Source organism: Pagrus pagrus, assembly GCF_965226575.1.
Source record: "Pagrus pagrus genome assembly, chromosome: 11".
Taxonomy (NCBI): Eukaryota; Metazoa; Chordata; class Actinopteri; order Spariformes; family Sparidae; genus Pagrus; species Pagrus pagrus.
Window position 1 is genome coordinate 18370853 of NC_140195.1, and position 19095 is coordinate 18389947.

At 43.4% G+C, this 19095-nt stretch overlaps 1 protein-coding gene across 2 annotated transcripts in view; it reads left to right on the top strand.

Annotated features, from left to right (window-relative positions):
* The first annotated feature begins 706 nt into the window (after positions 1–706).
* Positions 707–19095, top strand: part of samd11 (sterile alpha motif domain containing 11) — a 52525-nt gene continuing 34136 nt past the window's right edge. For both annotated transcript variants that reach the window (XM_084367990.1, XM_084367991.1), the window contains exons 1-3: positions 707–1846; positions 2873–2964; positions 15308–15483. In XM_084367990.1, the coding sequence (XP_084224116.1) occupies positions 1135–1846; positions 2873–2964; positions 15308–15483 (980 nt within the window). In that variant the 5' untranslated portion in view covers positions 707–1134. The remainder of the gene's footprint in view (positions 1847–2872; positions 2965–15307; positions 15484–19095) is intronic.

Below are 19095 nucleotides of genomic sequence, written 5' to 3' on the forward strand. Positions count from 1 at the left end.
CTCGGGGATGGCTTTAACAGCGACGGCTGTGCACACACTGTTGAACAGTTTTAGCTCTGGCTCACTGAAGCGACTGCAGCAGGTGAGTATAAGTTTGCGGGGAGAGAGGGCGAGATGGTGTCACTGTAGGTGGAGTGTGACAAATAGACGGTTGAATTTAGACACACAAGGAGAACATAAAACCGCCTGTGCGTGGACCTGCCGGTGATGTCATGGGTAGACCTGGTGGACCGTGACGTCCGTGATCCTGACCATCTCCGTGTGTCTGATTTAAGGCTGCTACTGTTTGTGTCTGACTTTAAAACGATTGTGAACGATCGATGTATTATTTTCGGTCGAAGGTCCGGTAGCATTGGGCTTTAAAGCACTCATAAAAATGTCATTTTTCGGGGAGTTATAGATATAAATACATAATTTTATGGTAGAAATTGTTGCCGGGCTTTAAAAACACTCTTTACTCATCTATAAACTGTGAATGTGACGACACAGCTATTCAAACGAGTTTTAGATTCAGTCTCATGCTCACTTCCTCTTGCTCACTAATGATGGTTCCTCCATTTTACGCACCGACGCGCCGTCCCTCGCAGTCCCCCCTCCTCTGCGTGGCTCTCGCCGAGCCTCCGCTGTTTAAATGGGCCAAGTTGAGAAGCGGCGGAGAGTGCAAATCTTGTTTGGTCTGGGTCTGTGAACTTCAGCGTGACTTCAACGACATACACAGGGGTTAAAAACAACTCTTTCCAAAACTTTCAACTGTATTAATGTTGCGCAAATAAGCTACTCAGGGACCTCAAGGCTGATATGTTCGGCTTATGTTTCTGATTAATGCCATATGCCACACTAGGAAAAAGGAGATATGTTTTATTATCAGTTTCTTTTTTTGTCGCCTTCACTGGCTGTGAGGTTGTATCTTGGACAGATTTAAGCGCCCCGTAAGCGAATCTATTTTTTTTATTTTTTTTTATTTTTTAAAGATTTTGAGTCTAATCAGTGAATATTTAAAAAAAAATCGTTCTCTAACTTCCCCAGAGGCAAAGAAATAAGAGGCACGACGCGTAATGATCACCGTAGGTACCATAATGTCCAGGGCTCAGGGCTGCCCAGCATGTCAGGTATTAACAGAGCGAGCGTGATTAAATGTGGGAGGTAGGAGCTGTGAGGCTGGCGGAGCGCGCTGCTGCCGCCGCTGCGAGCTGGAAACTACTGAATGGGAATCTATCCGGCAACTTCACCACACCGCTGTCTGACGGCGGCGACACGGGGGCTCTGCGTAAAACCAAGCGGCGCGTCTCCGAGTCTGGGTCAGCCCAACTCACAGACGGAGAAGAGGACGCTCAAGTTGGATCGGGCGAGCAGCTTTTCACTTGTTACCGGCGCTCGGCTCCCACTAACATGCCTGCCATCAAAAAGGAGAGGCTGGATGGAGACGACATGGCACTGACTGCGTTCAACCAGTCCGAATACCTGGCCCCTTTAAATGCCACCGCGATCCCCGTGGTGACCCCGCATCAGCCGCCCTACGACCACATTTTCGCCCATCACCGCGCGTACTTGGGGCTCCACGACTCGGCGCTGCATCACCAGCAGCACCTCCACCATCACACGGACGACTTAATGCTGGAGAGGTTCTCCTCCATCCCCGACTTTCAGCCCTTCTTCGACAACGGGGAGCCGTGCATCGAGGTGGAGTGCGGAGAAAACAAGGCTTTGCTTTATATCAATAAATTGTGTCAAGGCAGCAAAGGACCCTCAATTAAATACAGGGGCGAGTGGCTCACCCCCAACGAGTTTCAGTTTGTCAGTGGACGAGAGACTGCCAAAGATTGGAAACGGAGTATTAGACACAAAGGTAAGAGCAGCCTTCACTGTGGGTACAGAGGGACACCTGGTCATCAATTAAACACTTTTTAGACGCCGCTTATTCCGGGCACAAACTTAGTCTCGTGGTTGGGTGCTGAGTTTTGGAGTGAAAGGGTTACAGCAGTCAGTGCGCAAGGAGACAGATGAGAAAAGGCGCAGATCCTCCACATACCCTCCGAGGCTTTGACACACAGTTTGGGCTGCGATCGCACACCAAGCCGGGGCATCTGGAGTAGGCTGCACCGGGACTGAGGTGAAAGTTAGACATAGATAATTAATATCTGACAGTTTTAAATATGTTTTTTTTTTAATCGTTCCGTATGTACCGCTGCGCTTGTGCATGGGTGTTGACACTTTTACGCAGCGCGTGTTGGCCGCGAGACAGATTTTTATTTACAAAATTCGCGTTTTGTTGGTTGTTACACGCGATCATTACATTTATAGCTGATTTTATACACAGGTGTTAGATTTTCTCAAAAACATGAACAGCATCAACACTGTTCCGCTTTATTTTTATGTTTGCGCTCATTTTTCTACAATAATTGCGCTTGATGTGCGCACCCCCTCACCACACACACGCATTCACTTACGCACACACACAAGGTTACTCAGGCAGAACTGACACGCGTTAAGATGTGTGAGTGTGTGTGTGTGGTGTGTGGGGGGGAGGGTGTCGCCCCCAGGTCAAAAATGGTAGCCTAATAGTTTAATATACAGATTCTTACAGACAGATGACAGTTGGCTTCTGTCTCTCTGGCTCAACACACTGGGCTGCTGGTGGAGTTCAACTTTATGGTAAAAATGTAGAGAGGTGAGCCAGGTCTGTCTGCAGGGACCGACTCCACAGTATACTGTGTTTATAGGATCATTTTGGGCAGGATGTGTGTTGAAAACTTTAAGTCTTGGAGATGATGAAGGGCCCCCTCGCACCTTATCACATGCTGTGTCATGGAGGACATGTGGGATATGACTGTGTTCTCTAAAAGTGTTTCTCTTGTTTTTTTTTTTCCTTCAGGGAAAAGTCTCAAGACTCTCATGTCCAAAGGAATCTTACAGGTGCACCCTCCAATCTGTGACTGTCCTGGTTGTCGGATTTCATCTCCAGTGGTGAGGCTATTTCATCTTCTGTCGTACTGGTGCTCTGTCTGTCTGCATGTGTGGGGAAGCTTCATAGAAGATTGAGTTTTAGTCTGACTTGAGGACATTGGCTTTGCTGTGGATATGTCGTATATGTATAAAGTATGTTGGGTTAAAAGATGCTGGATTGTTCACTGTGGTAGTGAAGTATTCACCTCATTGGTGAAGGTTGTAACTTTTCATGTATTTCTGTTGAAAAACCTAGATGTAGTCCGGTGTTTCTTATTGTGAGTTCGTCTTTGATAGAAGGTAATGCAACTGCTCTTGATTGTTTTTTGCTCAGTTATATTGATGATGAATTCGGGCTGGGCAATATGTTGATATCATATCGATATTGTGGTATGAGACTATGTATCGTCTTATATTTTGGATATCGTTATACCGGAAATGGTGTTTGTCTTTTCCTGGTTTTAAGGCTGCATTACAGTAAAATGATGTCATTTTCTGAACTTACCAGACTGTTCTACGTGTTCTGATACTTGTCTTTGCCTGCTTCATCATTATCCACATCACTGGTGATTATTTATTAAAAATCTCATTGTGTTATTATTTCGTATTAGTACCAATAGTCATCCCTATAATACTGTCCCAACATCGATATCGAGGTATTTGGTAAAAGAAATGTTGTGAAATTTTATTTTGTTGCCCAGTCCTCGCATTTATGAAGTGTGAAATATATCGAAATATATATATCATGTATCGTGATATAGTCTAAAAATATTGCAATTTTAAGGCAATGTCCGAGTCCTATTATGACTGCTTGGCTATTATATCAAGTCAAATCAATTGTATTTGTATAGTTTTTATATATTCCGAAAACACAATCTGTACTTTTGATACTAATGTTTTGTTTTTTATTTATTTCTTCCAAACTTACCTCAGACCATATAACACATAACTTTAAAGGGGCACTATGTAGTTTTTGGAGAAGAGATTCAAACTCAGAATTTTAATATTTATGATATGAATAAGGAAATAATACCTAATTACTCAGAAATATTTATTTTTTCCATAACTGAATAAACAAACTGTCCTCAGAGGAAAATAAGGTCCCCAGAACACTGTTTGAAGCTAAAAGGTGGCAGGGTCCGCCACACATAAACAAAGTAAAACAGGATGAAACTGTGTTGTCCTTTAAGATCAGTTTATTTGTCATGAAAAGTAAAAGAGTTTGTTTAGAAATACAAAATTAGTCAATGATTCTCTTCCAATCTTCTTCCCCAAAACTGCATAGTGCACCTTTAAAGCTTGTGTGAAAGCAGGACAAGGCACACTGATATTTTATTGTGACAATTGTGTTCACCCAGCTCTGTAAGCTCAAACCAGTGAGTATGAGTATATGAGTGTATATTGGAGCATCGTCTGTCTTTGTAACCTTGACAGTGAAGGACCCTACAGGCACAGATGTCAGCGTTGACACTAATTTTTCTCAGCGTGAATATCAAATCCACTTTCAGCCTCTCACTGATGCAGAGTATCAAACAGCCTTTTTTTTTCCATTCAGAGGCACTGAGCTGTCCAGTCTGGCTGCTTGGCGTTAGGTGTCGTTGGTCGGTGCTCTTTTGTCCCATTGAATCAGTCTCCTCACCTGGCTGTTGAACTTTTGTTTGCCTTGTGCTTCCCTCAGGGCTCGGCCATGGGGCACCATGCCAAACCTTGAGGCCTTGCAGGTGTGTCACGATTACAGCATCACCGCTCTGTGCGTGTGTGTGTTTGTCTGTGTGTGTGTGTGTGTGTGTCAGCTTTGAGCAAGCACACTGCCGGCTCACCGTCGCCAAATCTGTTCACACAGGTGCGGCGGGTTATATGTGTGTGTGTGTGTCTGTGTGTGTGTTTTTATCACCACGAAGCGCATCTGTCGTCGCTCCCAAGCACTAATCTTGAGGGAAGGGTGTAAGAGGCTTAGCGAGCTACTGAGCGTGGCTACTGCTGATTATTGTGTGCGAGGCACGCAAGGCAAAGGCGGTTTAGATAAGCCGGAGGTGTTTGAGTGATACAGGTAAACTGGTGACATTTTTCACAGCCAAGAATGAAGACCTGCACCCTAACACGCTGGGTTCAGCCAAAACGAATTACCTGTGGGAGGCAGGGGGGCAGAGAAAACAGACAGTAGAAATGCTCATGTCTTATTTTTTATTTTTTTTTACACAAGGATTTAAGAATCCTTCGCTTATGTTTAGGCTTATTACAGATATCAGAGTGATTAGGTTTTGGCTTGCTAGAGCTCGCACAGTTCCACTTCAATTATAGCCGTGACGGAGTACAACTTTGTTATTGACGTAAGCAGGGATATGGGAGCCTTAAGGTTGTTGTTGTAGCCTACTCTCCCTCTCTGTCTCTTCCTTTCCTTTCTGGTGGTGAAGCTTGAAGTCTAACCCTGCAAGTGAATACCACCGTGACACTTTCTCACACACACACACACACACACACACACACACACACACACACATACACACACACATACACAAAGTATGTTGGCAGTTCCATGCGAGGCGGTGAGGGTTAGGCGGAGGAGGGAAGGCAGCGGGACTTGTATGGCCTGTACTGGCGTCTCCCTCTCTCCCCACTGACTCCCCTCAGGGCATGGCAGCCAGCACTCCCTCACTGATGAGCTCTCTCTCTCTCTCCCTCTCACACTCTAGCACACACACACACTCACACACACGGACACACACACACACACACACACACACACTATATGCCTGCCTGCCTACTGACACAAATTACCTCATGCAGTCATTTATTTTGAAAGTTTGACGGCTGAACTTTGAGTGATCTTGTTTCGCTATAGGCATGAGGCAAGCGATCATAAAAAAAAGTGCAGCAGCTGGTGGGAAGACTTTTCACCTGCCCGCTCACAACTCGGGGAAGTTAATTTGCCGTGTCGGCCCGGGCACAAGCTGTTTATAACGGCACGACACAAACTGAACTGTTGTTGCGGCTTTGCATTTAAATGTGCCGATGATTTTGATCCGCAGTTTCTGATGGATGTGCTGCTGATAACTAGCTGTCGAGCTGTGTTAGGTGTGTTTGTCGTCACAGGTTGCCCCTTTTAAGTTGTTAGATGCTGCTTATTTTGTGTCATTCTTTTGAGTAATACTCAATATCATGTGTGCATGTTGAAGTTAATTTGTAGCTCTGTATGTTTGTATCTGTGTCTCCATGAGTGCATGTCTGTGATTATTTGTACGCCTGCGATGCCTGGCTGACTTGCCTGCTTGCTGTGTGTGCGTGTGTGTGTTCGTGTGTGTGTCTCCTCCCGGGAGAGCTGGGCTTCCTCTGCTCTGTTATTTCAGCGGAACTGGCGGAGGCCGGGAGGAAATTACACTCCCCTCCTCCGGCTCGTAAAGACCTCCTCCAATCAAGGGCTCCTCTTGCAAAGTGGAACCTAACACACACACACACACACATCTCCACACAAACACAGCCGTGCACGGTTTTGCCTATAACTTGCAGTCTATCTCATTACATTTTCATAATGCCATTTCCAATAGGGTTAATGGGGAAAAGATAATTAAAATTAAAGTGCACCATATTGAGTCGAATAATAGAAGTTGAGCTGTTATGTGATGTGGAGTCGTCTTCGTAGATCAACTACCTACTGTATACTGCTTCTGTTTAATATGTTGTGTGTTTGTGCGCGTGCTTGCGTGCATGTTGCTGAGGCTATGTTGCTATGGTAACACCCGAGTCGGTCATTGGCCCAGGAGTGTGCAGAACTGTGCTCGTGTTGAGTGTATTTGTGCGCTTTTGTGTGTCAGATTAAGTGTGATTCTAATGATCTGTTCATTCACCGTGGGTCTTAATCTCGCCGTTAGAGACGCGTGTCACACATAAAAAATATCGCAACTGTCACATACACACCAACATGCTAAAACTCTCTGGTGCCTCTTGTTGTCTTTCTATGAATAATTCAGTTAAAATAAACACTTTCATTTAGCACATTAGCATGTAGCTTCCACTTAAGGAAGATGCCAGAGAGCTAAATGTGTGTGCAGTGCACGTTGTATTGTGTGTGTAAGCTTATGTTGCACACTGTATAACTGATGATGTATGCGTGTTTGGGTGTGGACCCTGTTAGTAGGCCGCTAAAATAAGATGGAGCATCTGTCTATCAGCCAAATGTGGTTTATCACGACAAAGCCAACGGCAATATTTTTCAAAACCATCCTCCCAACATCTGTGTGTGTGTGTGTGTGTGTGTGTGTGTGTGTTGTTCATTATGTGATTTCCTCTGATAGTTGCAGGCCCGCTCTGTCACATCAGGCCTTTGCAGACAGTTCTGTCCTTTCATAGTTTTACTTTCATACATCCATCAATACAGTCAGACAAACACACACATACTGTGTTAATGTGCACAGCATCACAAGTAAAACTATCAGTGCTCTACAGTTTTATGTACACTTTTTGATTATTATTAAAGTTTGTCAGTGATGTAGTTAGACAAGTTTTGAATTTGTTGATCATTATCTGTGTACATGTGTATTTGAACAATGGCAAACAAGAGCAATATTGTTTTCATTCTTTATTTTGGTGACTCCTTTATTTAGGTACCAACACGATATGTCGCCTGTAATCACGACGGATACATGATACTAAAAAGGCAAAAGCAGGACTTGTGTATTTTATCTTTTCACTGCATTGTGGTTTCAGTTTCATATAATTTGACAAGTGAAATGATACAATGTACAAAAAAGTGCCCAGAGTCTTTGCCTAACGCTGCTTACTACACACACACACTGAATGCGGCTTGTCCACATGCGTCATCATTCCAGTGTAAAATAGTCATAACCCGGCAAAAGGCAGAACTGCCAGAAAGCAGAACAGTTCTGGAGCTAAAATGTTTAAGGTCAGATACAACTATGCCTCACTGAAATTTGCATGACTTCACTCCGTGTGAATTAAGATTTACGGGACGTTTACACCACGAGAAGTCATAAAGTAGTGACTCCGGTTAGTCAAATTGTCAGGGGCATCTGTTGAGAGAGCCTGTATGTTTAAATAAAATATTGATTCGCCGCCAAATTTGCCGATACGATATAATGCTGTATCGATATTTTGTCCCATGTGCTAAAAAAGCCAGTATGAGAAAGAAATTCGATATTTTTAGGGTCATCCTGTTTTCCTTCATAACTCTTCATAACTTAACTGATGCTCATCTTTCAAATTGTGTCGCTGCATACAAAGTTGTGCGTCACTTGTCTAGACATCAGCGAAATGGATGTTCACACCTTGAAGAGGTGTAGTTTTAATAGTGTGGTTGTGTATTTAGTAAGTTGTTGCGATGCAATTAATAGAACTACTTTGTGGTAATCTTTACGTGAGTTTAGATAAAACATCAGTTGAATCTACCGACCACAGCTTCATGCTCGCCTCCGCTTCCCCCCCACGTGTTTGTCTGGGGAGAGAGCGGCTCGTTACCTGTCCGTAAAGCTCCCCTGCAGCAGCCTCGGTGGGCCAATCCAAACACAGAGAGAGTGTAAGGGAGGAGGGGGGAGGAAGGAGAGAGGGAGAGAAACTAGACGGAGAGAGGAGAGCGAGAGGCGCGCTGGCACGCTTGACTGCACCGCCACTGACCTCCCAGCGCCGCCCCAGCAGCCCCCCTCCTCCTCCTCCTCCTCCCCTCCACCTCGCCGCCTCTCGCCCTCTCTGCACCTCTCCCCCTCCCCCTACTGCTCCCCCCTCCCCCTCCCCTTGCCCTGTGCCGCTCCACTGGGCTGCAACTGCCCGCTCGGCTCAGCGCGTGGGGGCCGAGGGTGCAGGAGAGCATGAGTGTGTGTGTGTAAGTGTGTGTGTGTGTGTGTGTGTGTGTATGTGTCTGGGGGAGGCGGGGGACTTGGTCGCATGCCTGTCCGCCCTACAGTGCTTTCTCACTTTTTTTCTCTTTCTCTCACACGGCCTTGAACAACCAAGTGTTGCCTAAAGTCTGTACATAAACCACACACACACGCACACACGCATGCACATACACACACGTACACAGTTATCCGGAATCAGATTTATTTTGCCAAGTATGAAGTACATTTGCACTTATAAGGAGTTTTACTTGATTAGATTGGTGCCTGATCTCCTGGCAAATTTATAGTTGTGTTTCTGAAGTCAAGAACGGTGCTTCAGTCTAAAAGACTTAATCGGACCAAAATAAATCTTCAGGCTTCAAAGGAACCGACTGAAAATATAAAGCAAATTGCTATTTATTTTTATATATATATATATATATATATATATATATATATATATATATGTATGTATATGTATATATGTATATCTATATCTTCAGTATATCCATCTGTATGGTTGAGTGTGGGGAAACATTTACAGTTCTCCATAAATGAAAAATTTGATTTGTCAAGGCTCACCTGTTGACAGAAATATGTGTTAAGTTGATGTTTTTCTGATGCATATAAATACATTAACATATAAATGTGGTTTTGCCCAGTAATTGGAAAATGGGGTTAAAAATGATTCTACTGTATAAATGACTATACAGGGCTCCAGACCAACTTTTATCACTAGTAACACTGGTGCTCCCTGTTGAAATTTTGTGGAGCACCAGCACAAAATTTAGGAGCACCACTGAAATCGACATGCAACGCAGCACATTCATATATTTTTATTGCTTTGGCGGCAAAACGTTACCAGCAGAAACGATGTTGCTGTTTCACATGATTATATGATTTGGGGGCATATTTGCAAGTTGCACTGGTGCTCCTAATTATAAAATTTAGCCGCACTGTCTCCAAAAATGTGACTCCATGGTTGCAGTCTAGAGCCCGTGTGTCAGTGCTAGTTTGTTTGTGTGCTTTTGGTGAGTGCATGTTTGTGTTTGTGGTCGGGGAATGTAAATAAAAGTGTCTATATGAACATTATGTTCACATGCCAGAATAGTTCAATGTGCTTCTAATTATAAATCTGCAGTTTATTCATATTCAGCAGCTCTTAGTCTTTGGTGTTCTTGCAGATATTGCAATAAGTGCGCGCTAATAATTTGATTGTAACCAGATCAGGCAAATACAAGGCTGGTCGGTTTACGTGTGCACTGTACAGTACAGTGTGCCTTTTGTCTGATTTCTTTCACTCGTTTGATTCTGAACATGCACCAGAAAGGTCAGGGAGAACAGTGGATGCAAATGGATGATTTAATACACAAACCACCAAAACTATTTTGGGATGAGAGCAAAGCAGCTTCCATGTCACGATGAACCCAAAGTAATAGAAACTGCATTAAGGTGCTCTGTGAATTCATAAAAGCAAAAACAATAACTGGGTCTCTTTATTTTCTTCTACTAGAAATCCCCACAGACATTATCCTGACTATCAAACACATCATATAAACTTTATTATTAGGTTACCAGGGAAATCTGGTTACTGCGGCCCCATGTAAACACTTTAATCAAACTATTACTTTAATCTGATTATTTGCAGTAATCTGGTTATACTGGTCATGTTTGCATACTGAGCGATCTCAATTTGAGGAAAGCTGACAAATTTGTAGCTAATCACCTTTCATAGGTGCACCTGTGAAAATGTCAGGACGGGTGAGTCAGAGATGAGGAGAATGAGACTAAGCAAAGTAAGAATTAGTCATTTTTTGGAGGATCTCAGTCTCACACAAACACACAGCAGACAAATTGTTTGTTATAGCCTTGCTTCAGAGCTCTTATGTGAGCATGGTAATGACCGCTTCAACCCCCCCACCCTCCTCACACTCGTTTTTTTCCTCTCTCCTTCTCTGTCGTCTCCTCATTCCCCCTCCCCCTTTCCCCTAGCGCTCGCGCCAAGTCGGCCCGCCATCCCGCCTCCACACACACACACACACACACACATGCTGCGAGGTAACGGCAGACAGGCGCGTGACTCATTAGGCATTCGTCCCCCAGGGAGATCGCTGGGGGGGCGCGTGCGAGGGAGAGAGAGCGCCGCAGCTGCAGGAATGTCACGGGCGGCTACCGCTGTGTGTTCATGTGTGTTCGTGTGTGTGTGTGTGTGTGTGAGTACATGTGTGTGTGGGTGTGTGCTTGCTAATGCTTGTTGGAGCCAGCGGCAGGGCACTGCACCTTTCAGGAAATAACGCAAGGAGAAAGAAGAAAAAAAAAACACATGCTTATTAGTCCTCTTTTCCACCAAGAGCTCATTTAAAAGTCTGAAATAAATTTAGAGAGAAAACATTAGATTGCCTTATAATTTCTGCTCGTAGTGAAACGCCTTTGCTGGCCAGCGTGTAGCTGTGATATTAGCCCATATTTCTTTTCACTACAAGAGTGTTTTGTTGCCTTTAAACCAAACCCTTGATATAAATGTATGAATTCAGGCCAACAAAATGAGATACAGAAGCGTATTCAGTGTGGCTGCTAATGTACGCATGTTGCTCATCATACATTAATGTTTTTCTTTGAAATATTAAAGCTTTATTACCCATATCTACCTATTAACTGAGGATGTATGCTGAATGATGTTTTTTGCCCATAAAAGACCAAATCATAGTACTGTAGACTTCTAGCCGTTTCTCAGTGTGAGCTCAGATCGCAGTGTATCCAAAACTTCACTAAATCTCAAACTTGCACAAGACATTTACTGCCATTCAAGACCTGAAAGTTGGCTGAAATCACGATTTTTTTTTCTACAAACCATTTCAATTTCCACATTTCTATCAGATGTCCTTGACTTTCCAAATCAGTTCAGACTCATAATCATTTTACTTTGTCATGTTGGAGTCTTGTTGTTACAGAATCCTAAAAACAGTGAACAACTAAGGAAAAAAGACAGTAGCAATTTGAAAAAGGATACATAATTATTAAATTCCTAGTAAAGTTTACTGTTTCATTCATATTTAAGTTTATCGAGTCTATTGTGAAACTGTGAAACATCCTGCCTCCATTACAAGTTGTTGATAACCACAATGGAGCGATCATTGTACAAAATGTATGCATATCTGTTGATGTAGCAAAGCTCTTAACTCCACAATATTGGTATCAGCATCGGCCCCAAAATATATAGTATAGGACAGGCTCTAATATTTAGAGGCACTCTTGAGCCATTTTAGTTTGAAGTTACTGTATCAAACTTTAGCTGTAATTTGAACTGTATCTATTGGAGAATTCATGTATTACATGAATATTAGAATGTGAACGAGTGTTTATGTGATTGTGGGAAATGTTTGTGAATGTTGTCATGCGTGTGCTGATATGACCATTATAATGGTGTGTCCCTGTTGTGTAATAAGTTGGTCAGTGTGTCCTCATGCTTGTGCATCTCTATGTACTTGTGTCTTTTTTTGAGTGTAAATGTGAAGCCCAGATATATTTCTTGGCTGCCTGACTGTCAGACAGAAAGCGTGGGAGGTGATATTCATAGAGGTGCTTTTAGTGGGACTTTTATGAGAGACTTTTTTCCATGGCTGAAAAGGAGGTTGACCACACACAGTAAGGTTGCCTCAGCTCTGCGCACACACGCGCGTGTGTCTGTGTGTTTGTGCGTTCGCATATGAGCCTGTGCGCTCAGGCGCCCTTCCTTTGAGCGCTCCTACGTGGGCTGCCAGGGGTGTGTTTTGCTTCGTGTTTTGTTTCGGAGAGCCCTCCCCCGTGCTGCGGAAGTGTTGCCGGAAGCAGTGGGAGCTCACCCCCAGTTCTGCGTCAGTGCCACTAAAGAAAGGATCGGGGCTTTCCGGGAGGAGAGAAGAGGGAGGAAGGGGGGGGAGGGAGTGACGGGGGCTGTCAGCCTGGGTATGTCACGGCCATGTGGGTGGTTGTCTACACGCTCATACACACACAAACACACACAGAGCCACAGTCACGACTGGTCTTAGACGCTCTATTCCTGTATACACTCCACTGCTGGCGTGCTCCAAGTAAAATCCCCTGTTTTAGAGGGGAATTCTAAGGAGCAGGAACAGGTGTGTGTGTGAGAGAGTGTGCATGTGCTATTGTGTTTTACCCTGACGATGGGAAGACAGCAGTAAAGAGAGTTGGAGGTGGAGAATTTGTATTTAACAGATGTGTGTGCCTGACAGATGTAACTGTGGGTTGCGTCCGTTGTTTCCGCCCTGTTGGAGCTCCGGCATCAACTTCCTGCAGCCGAGGCCTCGTGTGGAAGTAGCACAACTATCAGAAAGTGATCCACTGTCCTCAAACGCTGGAGCAGAACTTGTAGAAAGCTCTGACAGGAAAGAAGAAAGGAGGAAAAACCTCTTTCCTGGCAAGGCATGATACAAAAAAAGAGAGGAAAGAAATGTGCAGAACTCTGTGGCCTGCTCATCCTGGGGGATGTTTTCATCTTTCTCTGTCTCTCTTCCCCCCCCAACTCTTTTTAATGTCTGCCATTTGAGCGACTCCAGAGGGGCTGCACCTGTTTGCCTCTTGGCTAGGAGCCCCCAAATCCCTCCTCCTGCCCCCGCCTGCCACTCATGCTGCCGCGCCTCCTGGGATGGAGGGAGCGAGGGAAGGAGGGAGGAGTGGTGGAGAGCAGGGTTGCGTGTGGTGGAAGGGATAGCTGGAGGGCTCGAAGGCGTCCGGGAGTAAGAGCAGAGATGTAGGCGCAGAGAGAGGGCGGGGGGGATATAGTTTCAAATCCAAGTCCACTCCACACCGGACAGACCTTACTTCTGTGGAGTTTCTCTCTCTCATGTTTTGACTCCCCACATTCTCTTTCATTTCTGTATTTTCTCTCACCTTTTCTCTTCTCTCTCGCGTACAAGCCCACATCCGCTCTCCCTGTCTTCCCTGTTAACTTTTCTCCTCAGCCTACCCTTCCCCTGCTCTTCTCCAATTTCCTCCCCCGGCTCGGTCCTTTATATTCTCTCCATCTCTCTCTCCCTTCATATCTCTGCTCTTCTCTCCCTCGCCCCTATCTCCCCCTCCTCCCTCCTCTCTGTGATAGGACCATGTTAATCTGCAGTGACCTCTTCAGGTCACATTAAAGGTCGCCCAGCTTCACTTCCTAACGCCCCCAGGGCCACAATCTCCTCTTTATCCCCTCTTCTCTCCGCTTTCTCCTGGCAGCTTTGGGGGAAAATAAACACTCATTTCACCAACCAACTTTTCTGCCCCTCACTTCGGTTTTAGAGGAAAAAAATTATAGCAAATATGACGTCTGTGTTGCGTGCTGGGGAAAGAAACTGCTTGTTTTAAAAGGTAGTTAGTTCATTATTGACCTTAAATAGACTATTGGAGGGATTCCAGTGTTACATTATCTGGCTGAGGGCTGAATGCTAATTTTACAGATTAGCTTGTTTTGGTTTTAGTGTAGCTCATTGGTGCCAGCTATACCGACGTTTCCATCATTACCATTGAGGCGGTCTGTGGTAGGCTCTGATGAGTGTTGGACAATGCAATATGGCAGATGGCCTATGACGATTTCTACAGTTAAACATGGAATTGGATGATCATATTGTTGTTTGGAAGGAGGAGGCTCATGGGCTACTACCATAGAGATACCATAATTTCAGTGGACCCTCGATGAGGTTAAAGGTGCAATATCTTCAAACTTTAGTTGAAAACATTCAAAAATGTATTATTTATATTATTCATAATAACAGTTTTGATATTATGACGTCTATGAATTGTGTTGCAATTTGTCTACTAAAATTAGCATGCTAACCAGCTAGCTTTGGCTCGTCCCATTCCCAGTCCGTTGTAGTTGAGCTAACTAGCTAACAGCAGCTACAGTTAGCAACAGCTAGCGGTTACTCTGATCATATGCTGCCCTCCATTTGTTTAGATTATGAATTTGACAAGTGGCCAATTCTTACATATTGCACCTTTTAACCAGTCGTCAAACCAATATGACGGCTATGCACATACTCATAGAACTGGAGTTACATTCAGAAGCTACCACTCTTACCAACAATATTCTATTGATTTATAGCAGTGGGTCCAAACACTTAGTTGTGATGTACTCCTCCTACACACCCCTGACAGACGGTGTCAGATACCTGTTTATTGAGACTCGCCATCATGTGTTCTTTCTGATAAATTTAGAACTGGATGTTGTTTAACACTTATTATATAAAAGTAGATATGATTAGATAGTTTTTCATCACACAATTGAATTTGTCTGAATCTTTTAGCCATTCATCCATTTTTTAGCTTTTATCAAATTGCAGTTTCTTTTTATCAAATTAGTGACGGATCTATTTTTCCACGTATCTACATTTTAGAGAACTCGGTGTGCTGCAACTCAAAGATTTAAATACATGAAAACAAAGTGATGCAGATGGATTATACACAAGCAAACTGAGAAGCTGTTTCAACAATTTGACAACCTATATATGAATCCTGTTGTTCAAGTGTCTCCTTTTTCTTTGTGTCTTGTGCAGAACCGCGGGCGCTTGGCTGAGAAACGCACCATCCCCCTGCCTCCCAACAGGGTGCCCAAGAAGGAGCTGGCCTCCATCTTCAGCAGTGACGACAGCGAAGGCAGTGAGCGGGCCAGTGGGGATCATGCCCACATCAAACAGGAGGACGAGTTGCATTACAGTATCATGAGAAAGAGGTGAGGCACCTTTGACTTCTATCACCCCGGCATAATGTTGAACAAGCACATTTGACATTTGGGTCCCGTGTTATTCTCATACCAGATACCTGTTGAACTTTTCAGCTATTTTCATCCCCTTTTCTGTGCGTGTTTAGTAGACACTGACACACATTAACGTTAATGCGTAGGCTTTTACTGTATATGACTTGTAGCGAAATCTCCACAAGAAGTAATGTCATGCTAGCCTCTGAGGTGTCACTTGTGTTAGAAATAATTAACAATAATAAATCCCCTGTTTTGCTTGCCTCTCTTCGGTAGAACTTTTTTTTTTTTTTTTTTAAATGGCACCTCAGACGTGTGTGCAGTATTTTCATCAAAAGTGATTTCAAGATAATTTTGAGGTGTTAAAAGGCACATTCTGAGACGAACAGACAAAGAACTGTGTTTCAAAAATACACTCATGGCTTTTGCTTCGGGATGTCTGAAGGAAAGACGAGCGCTGAGCTTTGAAAGTGTTAATTGGTTTGTTGGTTTGCATTTTGTTGCTCCTGCCAAGTCTCAGTGTATCTGTCTTGACTTGATATTGAAAGACTGAGTCACCTGAGTCACCGCTGTCTGCTTCATCACATAGTGAGCGCTGCTTGGGAGCGGTTTCATACAAAACATTAATAAGACTCTACTTCATGTCTTGTTATTGTTATTTTTGACTTGGTAATAAGGGAATAATACAAACAAGACTTGGACAGGCTAATTAATTGAAGATTAATAATAAGAAAAAGCATATGCTGCCTCAAAAACACTTTGAAACACACAGTCCGGCATGTATTTAGTCATCCTCATCCTTCCCACTACAGTCTTTTTGTTGTTCTAATCAAATCAAGTGGAATTTATTAGGAATGCAGCTTCAATGTTTTCAGAAATGTCTCCGGTTTATTCATGAAATTAAATACGTCGCAGTTTAGTGTGAATCGGTCATTGCCTGTCTGACTAATTGTCAAAACTGAAATTTTCCACAATAATGGACACAGAAGAGTGCTCAGGATCTGTCAGCTTTTGTCATACAAATGTGGACTACATTTACTAAAAGCCTGTTTGGATTCAAGTGAATCATCATGTTCACATCTCCATACATGCAAACACACTCGCATGCGGGGTGACAGTGAGGTCACCTTATTAGGATGAAGCAAATGTGCTCTGAGGACACCGCCGCCTCGCTCTGATGTAGTTAGGCAACTATAAATTTGTGGGAAAAAAATGTCGATCAGTGTTTCTCAAAGCTCAAGATGATGATGATGATGATGACGTCCTTAAATGTCTTGTTTTGTACACAACCCAAAGATGTTCAGTTAACTGTCATAGAGGAGTAAAGAAACCAGAAATATTCACATTTGAGAAGCTAAAATTCCTTAAAAATGTATTTAATTCATAAATCGACGATCAGAATAGTTGCTGATTAATTTTAATAGTTGAAAACTAATCAATTAATCATTGCAGCTCTACTGTGACGTGGATTTATGTATATATTATGTTTTCTTTTTTCAGTCTGAGAATAAACATCACATGGATTTGATTATTCGGTATGTACATATACAGACTTGTATGATTCAGAAATCAGACAGGCTTTGGACAGATATAATGCAGAAGCCGTTCATTGATTAACCTCAGAAAGTCCCCAGCTGCATTATAAGCAGCTTGTGCAACCTCATTACAGGAGGGGATGTTTTTCATGTCTTGAGACTTGCGTGTGACACGGCGGACAGCACAGCAACTGTGAAGCTTTAAATGGATCCACTAACCTCATTTAGGAGGGCTTCCCCTCCCCCTGACACTTGTGCCGCTGGCGTGTTAAGATGATAATGAATTTAAAGAACACTTATGACTAATATGTCAGGCTTTTACCCTTTGAAAGGCGACGGACTCGCTGGAGCCGCAGCTCCGGTCTGTCCCGGGCATCCGTCTCAGCCCTGCTTTATCCCCCAGCGCAGGTCTGGACGAACGGGATAATGGGATGTCCAATCACGGAAATGTGATTTCCATTGACCGCAGCTTCGTAAGTGAGTCGTAGAAGGGTCTTAACAAATTGGATTTGGCCAATGGATGTGAAAAATACAGGGCCTCTGTATACATGTGTGATGTATCTGTGCTGTCTCATCCACACATCATCAAGGCTGGCGGCAGCAGTGTGTCACACCCACTTGGTTGCTGCAAACCTGCCTACTGTAACTGCACTTAAATCTACATGGACTCATCCAATCCAACCCAATCACCAGAGTAAAGGCTGGCAATATACGTTTCAGCAAAGCACGGATATGCTGAAACTTTCATTTCTTTATGTTGCATCTTAACTTTCTTTAGGTTCAGTTTTCAATTTTCTGTTGTAACAATGCTGTAATTATTGTCTGGTTAGGTTTAGGCACAAAAACAACTTGGTAAGGCCTTAGAAAAGATATTTTTTTGGCTTTTTGGCTATTTTTGGCACAAACATGGCTAAAAAATGGCCCAACATCTCATCAAAAATATCTCGTTTTCAATTTATCAGTGCCTTTTTTTGTTGCCATAGTAAAGTAAAATGCCAACATTGAATTCTGACATCTGCATTACACTAGGAGACTCTATTTTTCCACTCACTCCAGTTCTTCAGTGCATAGTTGAATATATATATATAAAGGAGATTGTTTGGTTCGTTCAGGTGGCCAACTGTTGTGCCTTAAGAGGATTTGTCTGTCAGTGTCAACAAGCGTTGCTTTTATAGCCCATCAGTCTCATCCGGATGTCGTCTCAAGTTCATTATAAACCGATCCACCTTCTTATAATCAGATTAATGTTAATAGTCGCCGGCTTTACAGACAATTAGTTTACTTGGTGCTCCATAGATCCACGCTCGTCCTGCTGAATAAGCACAGAACATCTAGACTCTGAAGTGCAGCCAAGCCACGGAGCCAACCAAATAATCATTATCACATAAGGTGTGCTGTACACAGAAGCTCCTCTTGGTTTATCAGAACTAAAGTCCTGTGTGTCTTCTGTAAACACCACATGACCTGAAAGATGGAAGCAAAATCTAGTTGTTGTTATCACCTCGGTATTGCTTTGGTATCAGCGCTGCAGATTGTTTGGATTCGTTAACTCTGATTTATGGATTTCATTTCAGGGACTAAATATTTGATGGCGGTAACTTAGGATTTTAGTGTCTCACTCAAGGGCAAAACAAAGCCTACCTTAGTGTTTGTTTCAGTTGGCCGTAGATAACAAGGCTTTGATTGAAAAGTGCTGACTGAGAGTCTGGGTAATTACCCAGCAACCACCGTGGATTTTATAAGTTACACCCGCTGACGTCTGCCTTTCAGCTGTAGAAGAGGGAAAAAAAATCCACCATACCCATTATTAACGCTCACCTAAACAAACAAGGGCAGTTTTTCTGTTTCGCAATCTTGATCACTTACATATGCAAATGCTTCCATCTACAAAAAGTCTCAGTAGATTAAATAGGAAGGAGAAGGCTGTCTTAAAATCTGCAGACCTCTACCACAGTCTGATGAAAGCAAAAAAAACTCCAGCTGTTCGACATAGTCTGCCTGTCAGAGGCTGTCACGGGGTCCCCTCATACAAGACCCATCTTGTCCTCTGCTC